General features: G+C 24.7%; 3 protein-coding genes across 4 annotated transcripts; 2 read left to right on the top strand and 1 right to left on the bottom strand.

The window, feature by feature from the left end:
• Positions 1-984: 984 nt before the first annotated feature.
• Positions 985-4,624, top strand: LOC113556796 (probable cysteine--tRNA ligase, mitochondrial). Of its 2 annotated transcripts, none has more exons than XM_026961953.1 (11): positions 985-1,347; positions 1,422-1,568; positions 1,650-1,798; positions 1,882-2,080; positions 2,182-2,315; positions 2,376-2,507; positions 3,078-3,211; positions 3,280-3,396; positions 3,466-3,564; positions 3,637-3,804; positions 3,879-4,624. In XM_026961953.1, the coding sequence occupies exons 1-11, from the start codon at positions 1,166-1,168 to the stop codon at positions 3,942-3,944; spliced, it is 1,527 nt and encodes a 508-aa protein (XP_026817754.1). In that variant the 5' UTR covers positions 985-1,165; the 3' UTR covers positions 3,945-4,624. The 2 variants fall into 2 exon arrangements, with proteins under 2 accessions (XP_026817754.1, XP_026817755.1); XM_026961954.1 differs by having other exon boundaries at positions 2,200-2,315.
• A 519-nt stretch (positions 4,625-5,143) lies between these two features.
• LOC113557338 (transmembrane protein 39A) lies at positions 5,144-11,620 on the bottom strand. Its single transcript, XM_026962799.1, has 10 exons — positions 11,285-11,620; positions 10,428-10,598; positions 9,391-9,530; positions 9,219-9,317; positions 9,050-9,150; positions 7,873-8,033; positions 7,259-7,356; positions 5,703-5,789; positions 5,526-5,646; positions 5,144-5,444 (listed from the first exon to the last, which is right to left on the bottom strand). The coding sequence occupies exons 1-10, from the start codon at positions 11,321-11,323 to the stop codon at positions 5,220-5,222; spliced, it is 1,242 nt and encodes a 413-aa protein (XP_026818600.1). The 5' UTR covers positions 11,324-11,620; the 3' UTR covers positions 5,144-5,219.
• Positions 11,621-11,809: 189 nt separating this feature from the next.
• LOC113556720 (ATP-dependent RNA helicase SUV3 homolog, mitochondrial) lies at positions 11,810-16,726 on the top strand. The gene is made up of 15 exons (XM_026961840.1): positions 11,810-12,095; positions 12,241-12,467; positions 12,569-12,791; positions 13,390-13,558; positions 13,675-13,786; positions 13,873-14,042; positions 14,099-14,215; positions 14,283-14,440; positions 14,507-14,648; positions 14,732-14,890; positions 14,961-15,140; positions 15,247-15,395; positions 15,478-15,668; positions 15,726-15,847; positions 16,501-16,726. Exons 1-15 carry the CDS (start codon positions 12,028-12,030, stop codon positions 16,615-16,617), a joined length of 2,304 nt encoding a protein of 767 aa, XP_026817641.1. The 5' UTR covers positions 11,810-12,027; the 3' UTR covers positions 16,618-16,726.
• Positions 16,727-20,931: the final 4,205 nt, after the last annotated feature.

The following is a 20,931-nucleotide window of genomic DNA, read 5'->3' on the forward strand; positions in this document are numbered from 1 at the left end:
TATTCATTACTTAATTATGATTCATTAGTCGTTTAGAACAAGTGTCGCCCTAGGCCCTTCTAAATATGCCGCCCCTACCACAAGAAAACAAAATGTAATTATTTCTAATAAATTTATTTCATTTTAAAGAAATCAAGTCAATAGTCATTATAAATAAAACAAATAATTATAATATAAAAATAATAAATAATATTAATTTATGCAGTTACATAAATGCATAAAATATTTATATGAATTTTTTTTATTTCTTACAAAATTTGCCGCCCTAGGGCCGGCCTCACGGGCCTGGTCGTTACTCGTTACTTATTATACCTAGTTATTATTTATTATTACGGCACAACTGTGTAAAAACTAGATGTTTAGGAAAATCTTTGGAGCACAACGTCCATATTTAGACATATCAAGACACCTATACCAATTTGGGGAAGGAGATCACAGTAAGTACTTTTATCAAAAAAAAAAGACAGAAATTATATTTTTTTAATCAAACGAAGGCTTGACAAGTTCATTTTTAAATATACAATGTTATTGTTTTAAATAATTTTAAATAGTAAGATAATTAAATTATTTCTTTTTTCATTAGCTTCTAGCACTAATTAATAATTTAATTTCTGAGTTTGAGGGGGCCTCCCAACTCTTAAAAGCCTTAAAAGCCACCATGCTTCATGTCTCATGATTTTATCCACTGTCAAACACGATCACAGAAAATATTTTAAGTTATGATTACTAAGTCAATCGTCAATCATTAATAATTAATATCGCAAGACTATATAATATATCGTATGTATTAAGATTAAGATTAACTATTAGCATTTATTTTAGCACCTATTACTTGTTATATTTGTAGAATTATAGCATAGAGTAATAATACTTTGTAGTTATTACTAAAAAGTTGAAGAATTTAAATTGTTATCTAAAATAATTGTCATTTCTTATCAACTGTTAAATTCAGAATTTTTGATGTTGATAGTGTTGATACTCTTCAGTCGTCACTTCAGGTTATTTTGTACTTGAGCGTTGAGCCTATAAATGATTACTGCTCGATGCTCTTAATAGTTTCAAAATTTCAAACGATTACGGAAAATCGAAGTTTTTATTATTATAGTTTGATTTTAGAATAATATTAGTTATACGCCTCGTCGATTCTTTATATAGACAGTCGATCATGCGTAATCTCGGTGTTCTTAGTAGTTTGCTGACCAATCGTTCATTTTCTACCAACAAATCAAATGTATTGGTGTACAATTGTAAAACAAAAATCAAAGAACCTTTGAAATGTAACAAGCTTCTGAGATGGTACGTATGCGGACCTACGGTATACGACTCCATGCATATTGGACACGCAAGGTCAGTTATTTATTTTGATATTTAAATATCATTTAAATGATTTAAGCAATAACTTTTGTATAAATTTGATTTAGCTGTTACATTAAGTTTGACATTATCAGAAGAATTTTGGAGAATTATTTTCAATTTTCTGTGTTTCAAGTAATGAATATAACGAATGTAGACGATAAAATTATTTCAAAAGCACACGCCTTAAATATGGATCCACTTCTATTAGCAAGGTTTAGATTATACTATGTTGATCATATTTATCTGTTTTTATAAATAAAATAATTATTGAATAAGTTATTTAATATTTTTAGGAATTACGAAGTAGAATTTATTGAAGATATAAATTTGTTAAACATAAAACAACCAGATATTATAGCAAGAGTTACTGATTTCATTCCTCAAATTTTAAATGTTATTCAAAACCTATTTGATAAAGATTTAGTCTATTCTGTAGCTGATGGTAAGTTTTAAAAGTGATTTTAAAATATTTTGGTTGTAAATGTTGAAAAGCCTTTTAGGTTTTAATAGTTTCAATGTAAAAAGGTTCATTGTTTTTTGATACAACTAAGTACAAAAAATACGGAAAAATCGTTAAAGTACCTGAAGTTGTACCTCATATATTTAAGAGAAGTAATTTAGATTTCGCTCTGTGGAAAGCATCAAAACCAGGTGAACCTTCTTGGGATTCGTCATGGGGACCCGGAAGGCCAGGTTGGCACATTGAATGTTCTGCTATTGCTAGGTATTTACTTATTTTACATATATCTAAATGTAAATATGTTATTGTATTTGAATTAATATTTTTTGTAAGCACATGTATCTGGTTTTATTAAATGTTTATAGTCATTATTTTGGATCCAGCGTTGATATACATTCTGGGGGAATAGATTTGCTATTCCCACATCACGAAAATGAAGAAGCTCAATGCTGTGCTTATCATAATATTGATGATTGGGTCAAATATTGGATACATACAGGTTCTTACTTAATTATTTACTTTCCTTTATTATACAATAATAAAATGTAATGTTTTTTAGGACACTTACATGTAGGAGATAATATTAAAATGTCAAAATCATTAATGAACACCATCAGTGTTAAAGAACTACTCAAATCATATACCGCCAATCAATTTCGAACATTATGTTTATTATCAAACTACAAAAATGGTAAATATCCTGATACTAGTTTTCATAGACATGCGCAGCCTCCGGTTTCAAGGGCAGCAAGAGATTAATTCGGCCCATTCTTTAAATTCACCATTAAAACCGGCCCATAGTTTTACTTTTTTTACTATTGAGTATTGGGTTTGAGTATCAAAATTAAAATTGTATTGGTTATTTGTTTTTTGGATAAAAAGTTGCACAGTAAGGTACTAAGCCATTAAAGGTGTACTTTTCCACAAGCCTTTAATTAATATGATAAATATTTACGATTAAAAATCATGGCTATTTATTTTTATAGTAGACAGGTCTATTAGTTTTATACTGGTAAATTCTATGATCATAAAATATTTATCTGCACATAACTAAAAAAAAAAAATCATTTGGGTAAATATAATTTTACCGAGGTCCATTGTTTAATATTTGGCGGCCCTGGTAACCACAAAGAAAGTCCTAGGGCAGCATATGCTGCCTCTGCTGCCCCCATGCGCACGTCTATGCTAGTTTTCAAATATTTCTAAGAAAAGCATTACAATTTTGTTTAATCAATAATTTAACCTGTAATAAATACTTTAGATTTGGAGTTTAATGAAAGTACTATGGACGTAGCTTGCGGAGTGTTGAAAAAATTTGATTGTTTCATTGCTAATTGCTATGCTCATTTAAATAATTACAATAGTAACCATACTCCTGATATTACATTGCTTAAAGTAAAAAAAACTTTATAATTAAAATAAAACAGATCATATGTTACTAAAATTTAACATTTTTATTTCAGAAAATGAATGATATTGAAAATGATATATTAATTAATCTTGCGGATAATTTTAATACATCAAAAGCTTTGAATTTACTTATTGAACTTATTAACATATTTAATAAATTACTTACAGTGGTAATGTAAACGGTTTTTTATATTATGTTAATTTTAAAAGCATTATTAAAGAGTATAATTTAAATTTAGGACTTTCATTTTAATTGTTCAAAATTGGAAGTAATTCAGGCATTAAATTTAGTATTAAAAACATTGGATTCATTTGGAATCAGTCTAGCTAATTCAAAGGTAATTATTTTTTTTTAAAAATGAATGATAAATTTCTTAATAACATTTTTTATTAAATTATTTTCTTTTTAGTTCAAGTCTGATGCTGAAAACATTTCAATTATTAATACCACAGTAAATTTTAGAGCAAAACTTAGACAATTAGCATTACAATCAAAGTCCGATAATATTAAACAAGATATCTTAAAACTTTGTGATACTTTAAGAGATGAACTTGCTGTAGCCAGTATCATTGTACAAGTAAATTGAAATAATAAATATTTTATACTAACTTATTTTATTAGATATTACAATTATTTTACTTCTTATTTCAGGACTCTAATAAATCATCCATATGGAGGCATCAAAAAGTAACAAAAATACAAGTCAAAGAAAATTAAATTCAAGACTTATTAATTTTCTGTTTACCATGAGTAATAATTAAATTGATCTGTAGTTTATTGCGTGTAATTTACTTTTATTTTCTAATATCATAAATTTGTTAGTAAATCTGATGTACATTAATAAAAAATAGGATAAAAATAATTATTAATGACAATTTAATTAATATAAGCATTTGTGTAACCTAGATTTACCAACAACTGCGTTTTGAACATTTTAAATCGTACATTAATACAAACCACCACTCTGCACTGTATCATTGTATTGGGATTCAACACCCTAGGCTCTATACATATTTTTACATTGTTAAGTGTTGTTGAATATGACCTGTATTCTATTTTTGGCCAATTCAATTATTTAAAAAATCAGATATTTATTCAAATCTTAATCAAACTCTGGAAAACTTTTTGCAAAAAAAAAACTTCCTATATAGTCTATTCAATGTGGGATTGGTAAGGGTGGCTAAGTTATGCGCATGGCTATGGATTTGTTCTGCAGGACATGAATCAATAGGTGATTTACTTGGTGGAGAAAGTTATATTTGCGTGCCACCGAAAAAAACTGATCGCCACCCCAAACCGATCTCGTTTTGAATAGACTTTGATAATTAATAGATAACTAAAAATGATATGTGTTCATCAGTTTTTATTGTGTGAAATAAAATATTATATGCTTTTTATCTTGTTCAGTAGCTAATATAAATACTAAGGACCTATAAATCTTAGTTTGTTTTACTACTAAATAATTGAAGATAAGCTTATATAAAACATTGTATAAAAGCTTACTGTAATATGACAAATAATCTAATGCATATAAAAATTAAAAAAAAAAACATTTACAATATTATTAACTTTAATTATATTGTAATTAAGTACTTATTGGATAATTCAAATTTTTCTTTTTGACTAGAATTGTGTACAAAGTAAAAAAAAAAAATAAAAAATAGATAATACAAAAAATTAAGGAACTTGCTATTATCACTATTTGAGTATTAAAGTAATAAATAATAATTGGAAAAATGTAAGGAAAATTACAATTATTGTTGCTACAAATATTTACAAATTGAGCAATGAGATTTGCTTTAAATACTGTACATAAGTTAATAATAAAAACATTCAAATCTTACATTATAATATAATTTAAATCTAGCATAAATTAATATCATAATAAATAATAGTTATTATTAAATAGTCCTATGTCCAAACCATTGATAAAAAATAATATGCAAAAGTTTGATATAATAGTTTTTAGAAGTTTAAGAAATAGTTCATAGTCTATTGAGTTTTTTCCTTTAACAATTTGTATATTTTGGCAGTCATACGATAATTAAACAAAGTTTTACATAATGTAACATAATTTAATAGCATTACAAATGAAAGGTAAAATATATGATGCCATTGAAAACTGATAACTAGTGCTATTATTAATACTATCATAAATGATACTTGCATAGAAGCTAATGTAAAAAATACTGTTTCTGAAGGATTACTGAAAATTCTCTAGATTATAAAAAATATATAAAAAAAGATTTTTAAAAACTTATTACAGTCCAAAACTCCAAAATAATATAATGTACTTACATAAAAAACTTTATCAGCATTTTTTCCTGGTTCAGCCACATTCGATACTCCTTCAGCCTTATACAAACACTGATTATGACGAACCAATGATCCTTGTTGCCATACCACTTCTTCTGACCATCTGTAATGTTCTATTAGTTAACAGCCAACACGAATACAAAAAATATTAATACGTACAAATGTATAGGCAGATGAGGCCGATCTAATTTTACTCTCTTCCAACGACCCAAGTGCATAGCTGCTTTGTGTAAGTGATCAAAATACCTATGCATATTATAATTAACAACTAAAACTTAATTACTTTTATATTATATATTATATTTAAATCTGTAAATAATATATTTTAAACAGCATGGTATTTTTTAAAAAAAGGAGGGTAAATGGGTACTACTCTACTGTACGTTAGAAGTTGAGTGGCGCAACGTAATGTAATGTAACAAGATTGAATTCAATGATACATCATTGCATACAGAAAATGATTCTGAACAGAGACAGTCTATCAGTTTATATTGCCACCAAATACATTTAATAATATATTTATTAATATTGTAATTAAAGTAAATTTATTTTACTATAAGTAGCAGAGTAGGTTGATTTAATTTTTACAAAAACATAACATTTATAAAATTATTATTGTAATATATATTTATTATTTAAATCATATTATATTATAATTATTAAGTTTGAGTCAATACCACCTTACTGTATATACCTATAAAAAGTAATTGTATTTGTACATTTTCAGATTTTTCAGTTATGATATAAACATTTTTGAGAAAAATCATGTTAATTTTATAAACCATATCTTTAAAAATTAAAGATTATAAAAACGATTTGTAAATTTCAGTGATTTTGACAAGTATGAAAAAAAAAAATTATGTGGAATCTTGGATAAAATTTTAAAGAATTTTGACCAAGAAAATACATTTTTATACACATTTGTAAAAAAAGAAAAACTACAAAAAAATTTGTAAATCCTGTAATAATTTATTTTCAAGTATTTTTATCTATAAAAATGAAATAAAATTACTAAAATAAAAATTTGAATTTCAAATAACAATAACAAAAAATTGTGTTATATTTATTTCTTATATTTTTTAAATTTAATATTACTTATGAGGAATGTTCTATTAAAAAATTTATCAATAGAAAATAAAAATTTTATAATTTTTCAATTATAAAATAATTTGTGAATTTTTATGATTTTGTTAAATTTTAATTTATAAAATCTCGAACTGCTTGCTTAAAAAATAAACTAAAAATATTAAAAATGCTAACTATCAATAAGTAGCTCAAAAAGAATATTTTAAAAATTGTATCAATTTTAGAAATTAATAATATAAAAATTGTGAAAATTTCAAGTTTCAAAGGTTATGTGTTTTAAAATTAAAATTAAATAAAGAAATCAATTTTGTTGAAGATATTCAACATTTTTGTTTTGTGTGAAATTTCCCATTTTTCTTTATTTATATTTTTGTTTTTCTGGTAATTTTGAAAATTACTGAGAACTTTTTATTTTTGACCCCCTAAGACTAGTATTAACTAGATCAAACTTGCTACCAGGGATCTCTCATAAAACGAAGCATTTTACAGCCTCAAAAGGTGATAACATACACACATCATAGTCAAATTAGTACATTAATTTTCTGCAATTAGAATAAAAATATATTAAAATTTGTATTCTAACAATATAATTATTACATTAATAATATATTATATAAATAATTCCTTACTTAACAGGATAATAATGAATACATAGCATCATGCCCATAGTCATCATAACAAATGGAAAATGCATTAACACCCAATGTTCTTCATAGACAACATAAGTCTAAAATACATACATAGAATAAAATAAAAATAATTTTACTGAATTTAATAAAAGGGATAATTATCCAAACAATTAACAAAATTTTAAAGTTATTTTTAATAAACATCAAACTTGTTTCAATAGCATCATAACTGAAAAAATTTATAAATACATAATTGTATCATATAGACATTAGTTTATGCTTCAATTATATGGATAATTTCCCCGTAAAATAATTATGTTAAAAGTAAAACACAATATACTGATTTTTTTAAATAATGGATTAGTGGTGTTTTCATAATTGTTAATATAGTGAAATATCTATTTAAAGAATATAAACATCCCTCAAAAATGTAAATCTCTCTGTAAAAGACAATTGTTAATACTTCAATAGTCCAGCTAAAGAATTTGTATGGTTAATTTTCCCAATAGTGAACAGATATTTTTTTTTAAATTTCCATTACATAGAGATCCACATTTGAAAAATCAGAAAATTATGAACTACTGTGTTTATTTAAAAACAATAAAATAACATACTTGTACAAATACTAGTGGTAAAAAACATGCATAATATGCTGAGAAAAAAGAAGAAAACAGTATTTGGGTTAGCCTATTGTTAAAATCATCTCTCATATTTTCCACTTCTGATCGAATTATTTTTGGGTTTGATGTACATATGTGCATATTTGTATATTGAACTGAAATTGTTAGAAGTTATGATAAAAAAGTTATAAAAATTATACTAATATTACTACACAAATGATAATAAAACAATTATTGTTAATAAAAGGGTTGCCATTTGCAAGGCTGGCATTAACAATTTAAAAGTTAAAATTAAGTTAAAATGTTAAGTTAATTAACTCATTACTTTTTTTTCAAGATTAACTTGTTAACTTCAAGTTAACTTTATTCAAAAGTATCTAAATTAAGTTAATTTTGAATAATGCAAGAATAATTTAGAATTTTAGGATTTATTTTAGAACAGTTTTGATAGCTAGTTGATACTTTGATGTCATTTTAAATTTCTCCAGTAATTTTCTTGAGCATAAAGAAAAACTATCAAATAAACAATATTATGTGTCTAGAATTTTTTATTTTGCAAATTAGAAAATTTTTACTTTGAACCAAGTTATTTTAATTTTTTTAAAGTTAACAAAAAAATATTAGTAACTTTAACTTAACTTTATTATTTTAAAATAACTTAACTAAAGAAGTTAAAAAAAAATTGTTAACTTGCAAAGCCTTGGCCATTTGTAAAAAAAAGGGTGTTGATGTCAGTCTCCCAAAAAATGTCCAGGTTTAAGATAGAATTATCTCGAATTTAGTGTGCAAATTAAATTAGTAATGCATGTGAAATTATATTTAATGTTGTTTATTGAATAAAAAATGTTGGAAATGTTACTTTCTTGGACACCACTATTTTTGACCATTTTTTCTTAGAAAAAAATATTGGAATAATCAGAATTTGGGATTCAAACTTAATTTTTAAGTTGTAGCTATTTTAAATTGTTTGCCTTAATAAAAAAATTTTAAAATTCTAATATGCTAAACATTTTAATGAAGTATAAAAACACTAAACATTATAATCATGTTTTTATTTTTATTCGCCTTTTCAATTAATGGCAACCCTAGTTAATACAAAATATTTGAGGTTAAATAAATTGTTAATTTAAAGCCACAAAGTATAAATGTTTATAATAATTTAAAAACTTACTTAATGGTTTTCCATTGATAATTATTTCTTTTTCACTTATACACATCATGTCAAAAAATGGACATGCTTTAAAACCATAATAGCATAAATAACCAATTATCCTAAAATAAACCAATAGTTTTGTATTGAAAACATAAATTAATAATAAAAAAATTGATTATTGACTCACGGCATAAATAAGTACATTATTATTAAATAATCATACTTTAAATAGAGATCAAATGCCAATAGGGCTAATAAAAGGAATAATGTTACTGAAACAAATAATCTGAAAAAATGTATGGTAAATATTATTTATATGGTAAACGTGTACTTCATATTTGAAATAGAGATAATCTTACCTAATGAACAGTCTTATAAATTTCCAATAATTTTGAGGACATAACATGTGGAAAACCCATGTTATTAAGCAATATATAAATCTTCGACAATGCATGGCCAGTATAAATATAACCACTTGATAATCAATTAAATGTATTTTCTGAAATGAAAAAAGAAAAATAATGTTGATTGTTATAAGATTTAAAATTGTAATATTATTTATCCACTTTATTGAAACAATTTAGTAGTATTATTAGTAGAAACTATTTTTATTTTATTAATGACAGATTACGAAAAAATGTTTAGCAATTGAGACTGCTATATAAATAACAGGAAAAAATAATGAATAGATAATTTTTCAATTTTTAATATGCTTTACCTAGTATTATACTCAACTTAACTAAAACTGCCAAAATGTATTATTCAATATTAAAACAACATAAGCGCTCTATGGTCCAAACTATCTTCTATTGAACATATTTTACACTTAGGTATTTAAGATAACATATCTTTTTAACAGATAATTATAATTAAATATTAATTGAATATAATTAGAAATGTAATAGATATAATACTTAAGTTTAATAATATCAACCAGTCCCAAATAGCATTAGAAGTATTATCTGAAATTATAATTTGATTTTTGTTTTCACTAAGCTTTTTTAAATATAATCCTAAATATTAATTTGTATAAATACAATTTATTATTTGTAAAGAATACAATTTAAATAATTTTTGTTTTTAATTTATAATATGATGCCATTATGGTTGAAAAAACAAAGATGCAACTTATAGTGTAATTTAGTGTAAAGCAACTAACAGTTAAATACATTTCTACTTTCTAAATTGGTTCTTATTTTTATTGTTATATTAAAAACAATAGCATTTTGAATTATATAGGCTTTTTATAATAGCATTTAATTATAAATACACAATAAAATAATATGTATTTACAATTTGTTTATATTTAACATAATAATAATTTCATAGTATTTAATTTAGAAATATTATGTAGAAAATAAATATATTTAAATATTATATTAGTATATTATCTTACCCATAAAGTGTAATTTGAATTTGGTAACCACCACACTGATCTATAAATGTTTAAATATTGCAAATATGTGGAAAATGATGCAAAAACAACCATTAATCCTTCAAATGTAATATTGCCATCATTGTACATGCGTGGGGATGTGACTCGTGGTAATGTGTCATCAGATTTCATCTAGTAAAATAAAACATTCATTATAATATACAAAATATGTAACTATTTTAAAAATTAATATACTGGTCAGATTCCTACTGTAATTCAATACTTCAAAATATTATTAAGTACTCTGATGGTCTTTTAATGGCCAATTTCATATGCAACTCAGCATTACATTAATCATTAATTTTAACCAATAGAATGGATGTAAAATCTACTTTTTCTGATCTGTATATATACTAATTGTAAACTATAAATCAGAGATGGGTAACTGGTAGCTCATGTACCTATTTTGTCTACATTTTAAAATTAATTTATAAGATTATAGCGCTTTTCTGTATTTTATTTTATTATATTTTTGAATATTTAAACATACTGTGAATACAAATAAATAAATGTAAAAAGTAAATGTTAAATTTCATTATCTTTATTTGCTTTCTTTACGTTTTAGCCTACTATACTTAAAAATTCTAAAAATTGACCCTTTAGTAACTTTGAGTTACCTACCATTCCTGCTATAAATTATAATAATTTATTTTTCAATGAATGCAAGTATTTGGATAATAACATTTAACTTTGATAAATTTACATGTGTAATTTGATCAACAAGTTAATAGTTGAGATTAATTTGAAAAATGGGTCATTTTATGAATAAAACTACAAAAATTAGGTGTTCGTACTATTTTTTAAACTCAATGACTTACTTTTTTTAAACAGTCTGCCAAAAAATTAAAAAATTCCATTGTTTCAGTTATGTAGAGAGAAAAATTGTGTATCTCAGTTTGAAATGTTAATAGAAAATTAGTCAATAACTAATTTATTGATTTTTGTGGTGTTCTATAGAATATTATTTTAAAGAGCATTTTTTGATTCATGGATTCGACTAGTTTTAATGTGGTATATAGTATAAGATATTATGACTTTTTATGACAGTTAAAATTTAGAACAATATTTTTTGTCATTCTTAAACATCTTTAAATACTAAATAGCAAATACGTGATGAGTGATGACTGAAAACTGAAATATTGATATGTTCAGTTTCGAACTACGGACTACGATATAATTAATGTATAATAATAGTTAATAGTGATAATATGATACACGTGATAATAATAATGATAAAAATTAAAAACTTTAAGTCCTGGTATAGACCAAATTGACCATGAATGTTGTGGACGAGAGATAAAAAAAAATTATCCGGTGATAAGAATGCTGAAAGGCACATTTTTTTCAAATCTCTATGCGCTGTGATTTATGTATCTAATATTCAGATTAATTGTTCCAGGATTCAACTATAACTGACTTCTATAAAAAAAATTGTTTCATTTTTATTTTTTAATAATATTATATTAACACCGACAAATTTTATTGGAAAATTAACTCCCGGCTAGCCGATAGTTACTACTCAGAAGTCGCTCTAGGTATAATAATAGTGCGATTTCAAAGAATGAATATTTCTACTTTTTTATGTGCACATAAGTACCGCCACTATAGTACATTAATAAAATATTACAGGTACAGGTGTTATGGTTTATTGTTTTTTTTAATATGTTATTAGTATATTATTTATGTTATTTACAGATTAATAATATTATCTCATTTATATTTGTATTTATGTGACTATTATTTTTTTTATTTGAAATTTATTTTGAATTTTTAGATATGGCAAACCAAAATTTAATTCTGTAGTTATGCAAAAGAGATTTAAAAAAGATGACAATTTATCGACCCTGTTTGTCCCAGTACCTGTAAAACCAAATCCAGATGATATAAATGTTGGTGCTGAACTTACTGGTAGATTAAATAAAGGCGATCTTTTAAAAGTACTAAATAGATTTTATCAGAAGCCTGAAATCAAACAGTTAGCTTTAGAGAACGGATTAGATAGTAAGATACTTTTTTACTTCTCTCACCTAACTATAACTATATAAAGATCTTTATATTTCTATTGGTCAAATTCAATTCACATTATAGTTATTATGTTTTAGATTATTTACAGCACCAAGCATATATAAGTTTTAGAAGATATTGTCTTGAAGCCAATACATTGCCTGTTGATCTCCATGTAGTCATTAGTGATATTTTACAAGGAGCTGGACATGTAGATGATATACTTCCATATTTCTTGAGACATTCAAAACAAATGTTTCCACATCTTGAGTGTATGGATGATTTAAAGAAAATAAGCGATCTTCGATCACCTGCTAATTGGTTAGTGTTAAACTTGGTTTTCTGAAATGGTTCTTTAAAAAACTTTTATTTTATATTAAATTATGCGTTAAAGTATTCTCTTGGAAGAGATAAACTATAATGCTAATAAAAATTACTTCAACATTTTCTAATATTTTTTTTAGTTAGACCATATTAAGGAGAAAATTAAGTTTAAAATGTTGATTTACTAAACAAACTTTCAATTATAATTTGATTATTAATTATGTTTAAACACTAAGCTATATTGTTAGTTTTCACATTTCAGTCTCTTACTATTTTTTAAAATGTAAATAGATGTACCTAATGATATATATCAATTAATGGTATTATTGGTTATATTACATTCTCTGAATCTTTATACACTTATCATTTAGAAATAAATATACAATTTTCTCAAATAGTTTGAATGAAAAATTAATTAAAAATCCATTATACTAACAAAAATTTCTAAAAATTATTTTAAAATAGAAAGTAAATAATGTGTTAAATATTGATATTGATGTCTATTTAAAACATAAATAATTTTTGTATAGCCAGGCATTTGTCTAAAGTGTATTATAGTGTTTATATAATGTTATATTATGATAATTTTATGTAGGTATCCAGAGGCAAGAGCTATTAATCGAAAAATTATATTCCATGCTGGTCCAACTAATAGTGGAAAAACGTATCATGCTTTAGAAAAATATTTGTCATCCAATTCTGGAGTGTATTGCGGTCCTTTGAAACTTTTAGCTACTGAAGTGTATCGTAAAGCAAATGAAAGAGTATGATGGCAACAAGATAATTTATTTTGATTCATTTGATAATTAAACTTTTGATAGTTTTCACTACAATTTCCTTATTTTATACTTTTTCTTATATATAATTATAATTATTTTAGGGTACACCTTGCGATTTGGTTACTGGAGAAGAAAGAAAATTTGCTGATGAAAAAAATGAAGCTTCTAAACATGTGTCTTGTACTGTTGAAATGGCAAATGTAAACACACCCTGTATGTTAACTATTATATATTATTTTTATTACAAAAAATAATAATAATTATAATTATAGATTCTAAAGATTTTTTCTTCATTTCAGATGATATTGCAGTAATTGATGAAATACAAATGATGAAAGATCCTAGTCGTGGTTGGGCTTGGACAAGAGCTTTGCTTGGTTTAGTAGCGAATGAAATTCATATTTGTGGTGAAGAAGGTACTGTTGATTTAGTTAAAGGTTTAATGATAACAACTGGTGAAGATGTTCAGGTATTGTATTAAAAAAAAATAGTTTTGTATTTATGTTAATCTTGATTTTTTGTAAGGTTTGTAGGTATAAACGCCTTACTGAATTAACTATCGAAAATTCAGCAATTTGTACTTTAGATAATATTATGCCAGGTGATTGTATTGTTTGCTTCAGTAAAAATGATGTGTACACGGTAATTAAATATATTAAATTAAGTACAATATTGAAAGAGTTAGTTTAAAAAATATATATTTATTTAGGTAAGCCGAGGAATAGAATCTAGAGGTATTGAGGTAGCAGTTATTTATGGTGGATTACCGCCTAATACAAAATTGGCCCAAGCACAAAAGTTTAATGACCCTAAAAATTCTTGCAATGTTCTTGTTGCTACTGATGCTATTGGAATGGGGTTAAACTTGTAAGTTGTACAATTATTTTTTGAACAATTATCAGTTGCTGAAACACATAAATTTTATATTTTTAGGAGTATTAGAAGAGTTATATTTTATTCTTTAATAAAACCAACTTTAAACGAAAAAGGTGAAAAAGAAATGGATACTATTTCAGTCTCACAAGCACTTCAAATCGCAGGACGAGCTGGACGTTATGGAACACAATATGAAAAAGTGAATAGAAGACTTAAAATGTTCAGAAACATTCACTATGTATTAACTATTTTTAAATTTCAAAACATTATGTATTATTTAAGGGCTGTGTAACTACATTTAAACCTCAAGATTTACCTACATTAAGAAATATATTATCAGAAAAACCTGAACCCATACTTAAAGCAGGACTTCATCCAACTGCTGATCAAATAGAACTATATGCATACCATTTGCCAAATTCTACATTATCCAATCTTGTGGTTAGTGAAAAAAAATTATAATTTCAATATGTTTATGCAATTAATTTTATAATTTAATTTTTTGTATTAGGATATTTTTATTTCATTATCTACAGTTGACGATTCATTATATTTTATGTGCAATATTGAAGATTTTAAATTTCTTGCTGATATGATACAGCATGTACCATTACCACTAAGAGCAAGATATGTTTTTTGTTGTGCCCCCATCAATAGAAAAATGCCATTTGTTTGCACCATGTTTCTTAAGGTATGTATTATGGTCAAATTATAAAATTGTTACTAATGTAAAAATAATTTTAATTAGAGTTAAAATATATATATTTAATGAAATTTTAAACCTTTTTTAACAACAGTATGCAAGGCAATATAGTAAAAATGAATCTATTACTTTTGATTGGTTATGCAAACATATTGGATGGCCTTTCACTATTCCAAAAACTATTATTGATTTGGTACATTTAGAAGCAGTGTTCGATGTTTTGGACTTATACTTATGGTTTAGGTTTGTATTGTTTTTTTAATTTAACTGTAAAGATAAATTATTATTTTATTGTAATGGTTATTTTACACACTATATTTTATAGTTATAGGTTTTCTGATCTCTTTCTTGAAGCGAACTTAGTGAGAGACATGCAATCAGAATTAGATGATATTATTGAACAAGGTGTAGTTCAAATTACAAGACTGTTAAAAAATTCTGAATCATCTAGTCCAAGCAGTGATTCAATAGAAGAAGAATTTAATGTTGCAAGACACAAACATAATTATTTAAGAGGTATATTTTAAAATGATCAAATAGAAATGATTAATAATTACTTATCTAAATGTATAGGATCAGATCAAAGAAATTTCAATAAAAATCAAATAGGAAAGGGAAGACTAACAGAAAGACTTTTAGCTCAAGGATTATTGACTCCCAATATGCTAGATGAGCTACAAAAAGAATGGGATAAAGTAAGTAGATATATTCTAGTATTTGCTTAATTTTTAATATAACTATAATTTTTCTGACTAAAGAAGGGGCACTTTCTAAAATAATCACAAATACCTATAAAATAAAATTATGTCCTTCTTTCATTACTATAAAATATTTCTGTTAATTATAAAAAAAATTGGTATAGACCTAAAATAAAATGTGGAAAAGAAACCTTAACTTAAAATGCTAAGGTTTTATTGTTGAATCAATTTTATCTTCTTCATGTGTTTCATGACAAAATTCTAAATTATCTGTCAATCTATGTTACTTATTTTTTATTTATGTATAATTAGATTGTAATTATGTTTTAATAATACAAAATAATGTATAATTGATTATTGAATAATTATAGTATTTAACGCTCAATAGTCAATGTACAATGGTATTAATTGTATAATTAAAAACACGGACTGTTGATAATAATATATTTATTTTTATTGAACAAATATTAAATAAAATAGTAAATTAGTATTTTAATTTTCATAAATGTACAACAAAGTTGAACAATTCCCTTTATATTGATGTGTTTGGTTTTTTGTTTGTTGTGGTAAGATATAAAAAGTAATAGAGTTATGAGTGTTTTGTTTTTGAACATACAAGTGATAATAATAATAAAAAAAAATATTTTTAGAGTAAAAATAAAAATGAAGATAATATTGAAAGTGATGCTGATAATGACGATGACCCACCTCCACAACCTAATCACCCGAATAATAAAAGATCCAGGAGAAGAAGGAGAAAATATTAAGTAATACATTAATATTATGTAATGTATTGTTTTTATTTTAATATATATATTATAATATGTATGTTATAATAATTTATACTTTGTATTTATTTTTAAGCTCATAAAAATATAGAACTGTTGTAATAGTGTTAAAATTATAAAATATTAATCAGTTGCAAACGTAAAAAAAAAATGAATTGTATAATAAATAAATGTGTTTAAATGCAAGACTCCAGTAGAATTTTCTTTACAATTATCTTGTAAATAGCTAAAACATTTCATATTCTCATATTCATTGAGATCAATTTAAGATATGAAGTTAATAGAATAATGGAAGTAGGATAGTTAGGTTTATTATAATAAACAAATAAATATGTAAATATCCTTTTGGGTCAAGTGTAGGCAATGATGATTGTATATTTTATAGGTATTATTATTATTTTCTATTACCTACTTTATACATTTTTAATACCTACTTAGTATTGTGTAGTTAGTGCTGAGTATGCACTGATTTTGGTTATACTTGATTTAAAGTTTATTAATAAAGTTCCTCCCTGTCTTTTGTATCAGAAAAAACAGATATGCAAGTAATAACTTAAAAAAATAGTGAATACAACAAGGAAAGATATATCTAAAGTATTAATATATTAGTACAATTTTCTGGAAATTCAATGCATTCTTAAGGTTAATGATAGACAAAATGTGAATATTTTTTATGAAAATTCTTAATAAATTCTTATTCAAACCAATGAGTATCCTTTTATGTATTTAAGCCATTAGGATATCCAATTAATTTGTATTGTATTGTGACCTTAAAGTATCGCGCAATCTGATGCATTAACTGAGATTAGTGTCGTCTCCAAATGCTCAACATTTTATGAATATGAAATATAAGCATATTAATATTACAGCTTTAACTAAATATTTGTGGTTACTAAGTATTGTATGTCTGTATTACTGTAATTAGTGTTTATTTTTGGCTTTGGTGAATAACCTAAATCGTTTAATTGTGGCCATGGCATACTAACGGGTAAAGGGATACCCCCTCCCAAATGAGGTCTAAGTACGCTATTGAATTAGACAAATTGATTAGATTATGTCATAACCTTGAAAATATTATTCTCTATCATTTTTGTGTAATTGGTGATTTTATTCTAAAATTACTCAAAAATATAAAAAAATAATCCTGCGTTAATGCCGTTTGTCTATGTTGCGCATGAGCCAGAAAAAGAAAACATATTTGTTCTATCTACTATTGTTTTACGTACTATTGTACGTTGACATACTCTTAAGGTATTTGGACGTTTCTCTCCTGGACTAAGACATTTTTCCCTGAATCAATAATATATTAATATATATATATTTTTTTACATTTACACATAATAATAGGTTGGAAAAAAGGTTCTGTAGTTTTATCCGTAATATACTGTCATCTATCGATAATCATTCGCGTTCCATATGGAACGTATTTGACACTAAAGCTGATATACATAAGTAGAACAAACAATATTTCGGATGGCATAATACATTTTCAATACTAGTGCGAATTAATCATCTAAATATTTGGCATTTTGGCTTTTTATTGAAACTACAGATGAGTCATGAGCAACTCAAATGCATTTAAACATTTTAAATGATAGAGCAGGAGGTTTTCACAATAATTTGTGTAATGGTCCTCGAATTAAAAATGTTATGTGAGTTTTTCAAAAGATGATATTTTAAATTTTTTAATTTCCTTAAGCTATCTTACTAGAATAAAAAATATTAGTTAGGTTTTTTTTGATTTGTATTATTTAATTTTACATTTTAATATTAATAATATTATTTGCATTAGTGGTTTGTATGTACCACGGCTATATGTACTACCTATCTAGTATCTATGTTATTAAATTTTTAATATTTAGATATATCAGTGCATTTTGTATTGGCATTAGTGTTGTCATAACGAATTATTAAATTATATCGAGAATTATATTTATATATTATGTTAATATATATAATTGATGTAATAAAATTAACATATATAATTAATTTGACCATTTATTGATTTGCATTTTATATTATTGTTTCATATTTTTTACTTTTAATTTTTTGTCCAGGGGAAATTATTCCGTTAGGGGGGAAACGTCCATTGAAACTGTTTGGTTTGCTCAATTTGTTGGTGGGAATTTGTTGGTTCTTAAACTATAGAATAATTCATTCTATGCTTAAACTACGGTCTTAGAAGCCGTGGTCCATGGCTTAAACCGTCAGTTTGATAATATTATCACAAAATAAATTTAATTAATTTTATTCTGTGATAATATGGTGAAACTAACATCATGTTGGTAATATTCACATATTAAATTATTATTAACCGTTATTATCATTAAAAGAGATAACGGTACTTAATAGTTTATACCTATTTATTATTTTTTTCAGAAATATTATATTTTTGTTTTTGTTTTAATTTCGTTTATTTTTGTTTTAACTTAATTTTGTTAAGTGGTCCATCTAATTTGTAATTAAGAAATCACAGATCGAAATTATAAATATTGCAGGTAAGGGAAAGCCTATATTTAAATATTATTAATTATTAATTGAATGTACCAAATAGTCTGATTACATCCATTGTACGTTGTACGGACTGCGTAGGTAGACGTAGTCATATTAAATTACCATCGTTCTACTCATGAATGAAATTAAAATGTTCACCTTTTATTGTATTTATTTGTGATTTGTGAATTTAGTTGGTAATTATTGAGGTACAATAGTTTGTTTGTATATATTTTTACGCATCTATTTGAATTATGATTTTAAACACTAGTAATAATTTCTTGGCACTGACAAACTGATTCTGTTACAGTTTCATATTAATTGTAATATGATATTCATATTACATCAGTGTGTTTTATTATTATGGAATTAGTGTTTATTGTATGATTGTTTGATATTATGTTTATTTTGTTTATATTGTTATAAGTTTTTCAAAGTATCTTAATGATATTTGTAATTGTCATGTTAAATACTTAGCAATGTTATTTTAAAACTAATTTATTTAGCTACTTGCGTTCAGTAAATATGGTAAAATTGTAGATTTTTGGGTACCTATGTTAGTAATACATTTGTGGATAAAAAAAATGTGTTTGGTACTGTAACAATTTATAGGTTACTGATTGTCCAGTAGTTGGATTTGGTTTGCCAAGTAGAGACTGTCAATCAACTTTATATTTTTTGCAGTGGGGCCAAACCTTATGTCCAAGTTTTGCTCTAGCACACGCGTGGTGGTTCCCATAAGCTTATTTTTAATGTCGTACTTAATGATAATACTTAGTGTTCAAATAAAGGATTTTTTGAATTCAAACTATTATAAATACATGAACACATTACACTTATATAAATAGCTAATTCTCCAACAGTAATATCATGCAATCCAAGGTCAACAGTTTTAGCAAAGTAGTACATCTAGCTATAATTAGTAAATATATGAAGATGTTATGTATGTGGGTCTATAAAACAAATTTAGGTGGTGGGTGTCTATATAAAAATGTATAATTTTGCCACACAATTTGAAATAAACTTCGGCACCACTGATTTTGTGTATAATATTATTATAGTATTAGTTTACCATAGATACAATTACCTACCTAATAGATAAATCATTATAATTTTACATATTAATAAATTGAATTGATTAATTTGTGCTCCACTATTCCTTTTATCTTTGATATTACCCTTAATAGTAGGATTACTCAGATTATGGTGTACTGTATTATTTTATTACTCTTTTTCATAATTTGAATTTATGTTTACATTGCTATATCTAGTTCAATCATTTCAGTTTAAAGAACATAATCCATACGTATCTAGAACCTGTGAAATATAACTTAAAATAATTTATTTATAACAATCCTAAAACTGGGTTTGCTAGTAAAAATGTTGACAGCCACTTTGTTTCTAAGAATGAAGGAGGTATGTTGCAATACATTCATTTTAAAATTATTACTTTTAAATAAGTTGATAGGTATTTAATAAAGATTTGCATAGGCTTAAAAGTCCATTTTGTTTTAAGTAAAAAATTAATTCATTATTTAACATTTTAAAACTTTTTTTATCTTCTACTATCCTGATTTAACATAAGTCGTAAGTTTATATAGAGCAAAATATCATACGTTTAGATAATTTATAGCACATACCAAATTTTAACATACAATAATATAATATATTTTTAGTGCTGATTTGTGTAAAGAACTTTTTTTTTTTAAAATACTCTTAAAATTATTTTTAATATTGAAAAATTTTTACACAATAATTACGTTTGATAAACAGTATTACAGCTGGTGTCATATTTATTTG

The sequence above is a fragment of the Rhopalosiphum maidis genome, chromosome 1 (assembly GCF_003676215.2).
Source record: "Rhopalosiphum maidis isolate BTI-1 chromosome 1, ASM367621v3, whole genome shotgun sequence".
In the NCBI taxonomy this organism is placed as follows: domain Eukaryota; kingdom Metazoa; phylum Arthropoda; class Insecta; order Hemiptera; family Aphididae; genus Rhopalosiphum; species Rhopalosiphum maidis.

Bases quoted from the DNA above. Each gene is read 5' to 3' on its own strand.
- LOC113557338 (XM_026962799.1), bottom strand. From the start codon at position 11,323: ATGGAATTTTTTAATTTTTTGGCAGACTGTTTAAAAAAA. The intron at 9,531-10,427 runs GTAAGATAATAT...TTTTCATTTCAG, and splicing joins ATTCAAATTACACTTTATGG to AAAATACATTTAATTGATTA. The intron at 9,318-9,390 runs GTAAGATTATCT...ACATTTTTTCAG, and splicing joins TTTATAAGACTGTTCATTAG to ATTATTTGTTTCAGTAACAT.
- LOC113556796 (XM_026961953.1), top strand. From the start codon at position 1,166: ATGCGTAATCTCGGTGTTCTTAGTAGTTTGCTGACCAATCGTTCATTT. The intron at 1,348-1,421 runs GTCAGTTATTTA...AATTTGATTTAG, and splicing joins ATGCATATTGGACACGCAAG to CTGTTACATTAAGTTTGACA. The intron at 3,565-3,636 runs GTAATTATTTTT...TTTTCTTTTTAG, and splicing joins TCAGTCTAGCTAATTCAAAG to TTCAAGTCTGATGCTGAAAA.
- LOC113556720 (XM_026961840.1), top strand. From the start codon at position 12,028: ATGAATATTTCTACTTTTTTATGTGCACATAAGTACCGCCACTATAGT. The intron at 12,468-12,568 runs GTAAGATACTTT...ATTATGTTTTAG, and splicing joins TTTAGAGAACGGATTAGATA to ATTATTTACAGCACCAAGCA. The intron at 12,792-13,389 runs GTTAGTGTTAAA...AATTTTATGTAG, and splicing joins CTTCGATCACCTGCTAATTG to GTATCCAGAGGCAAGAGCTA.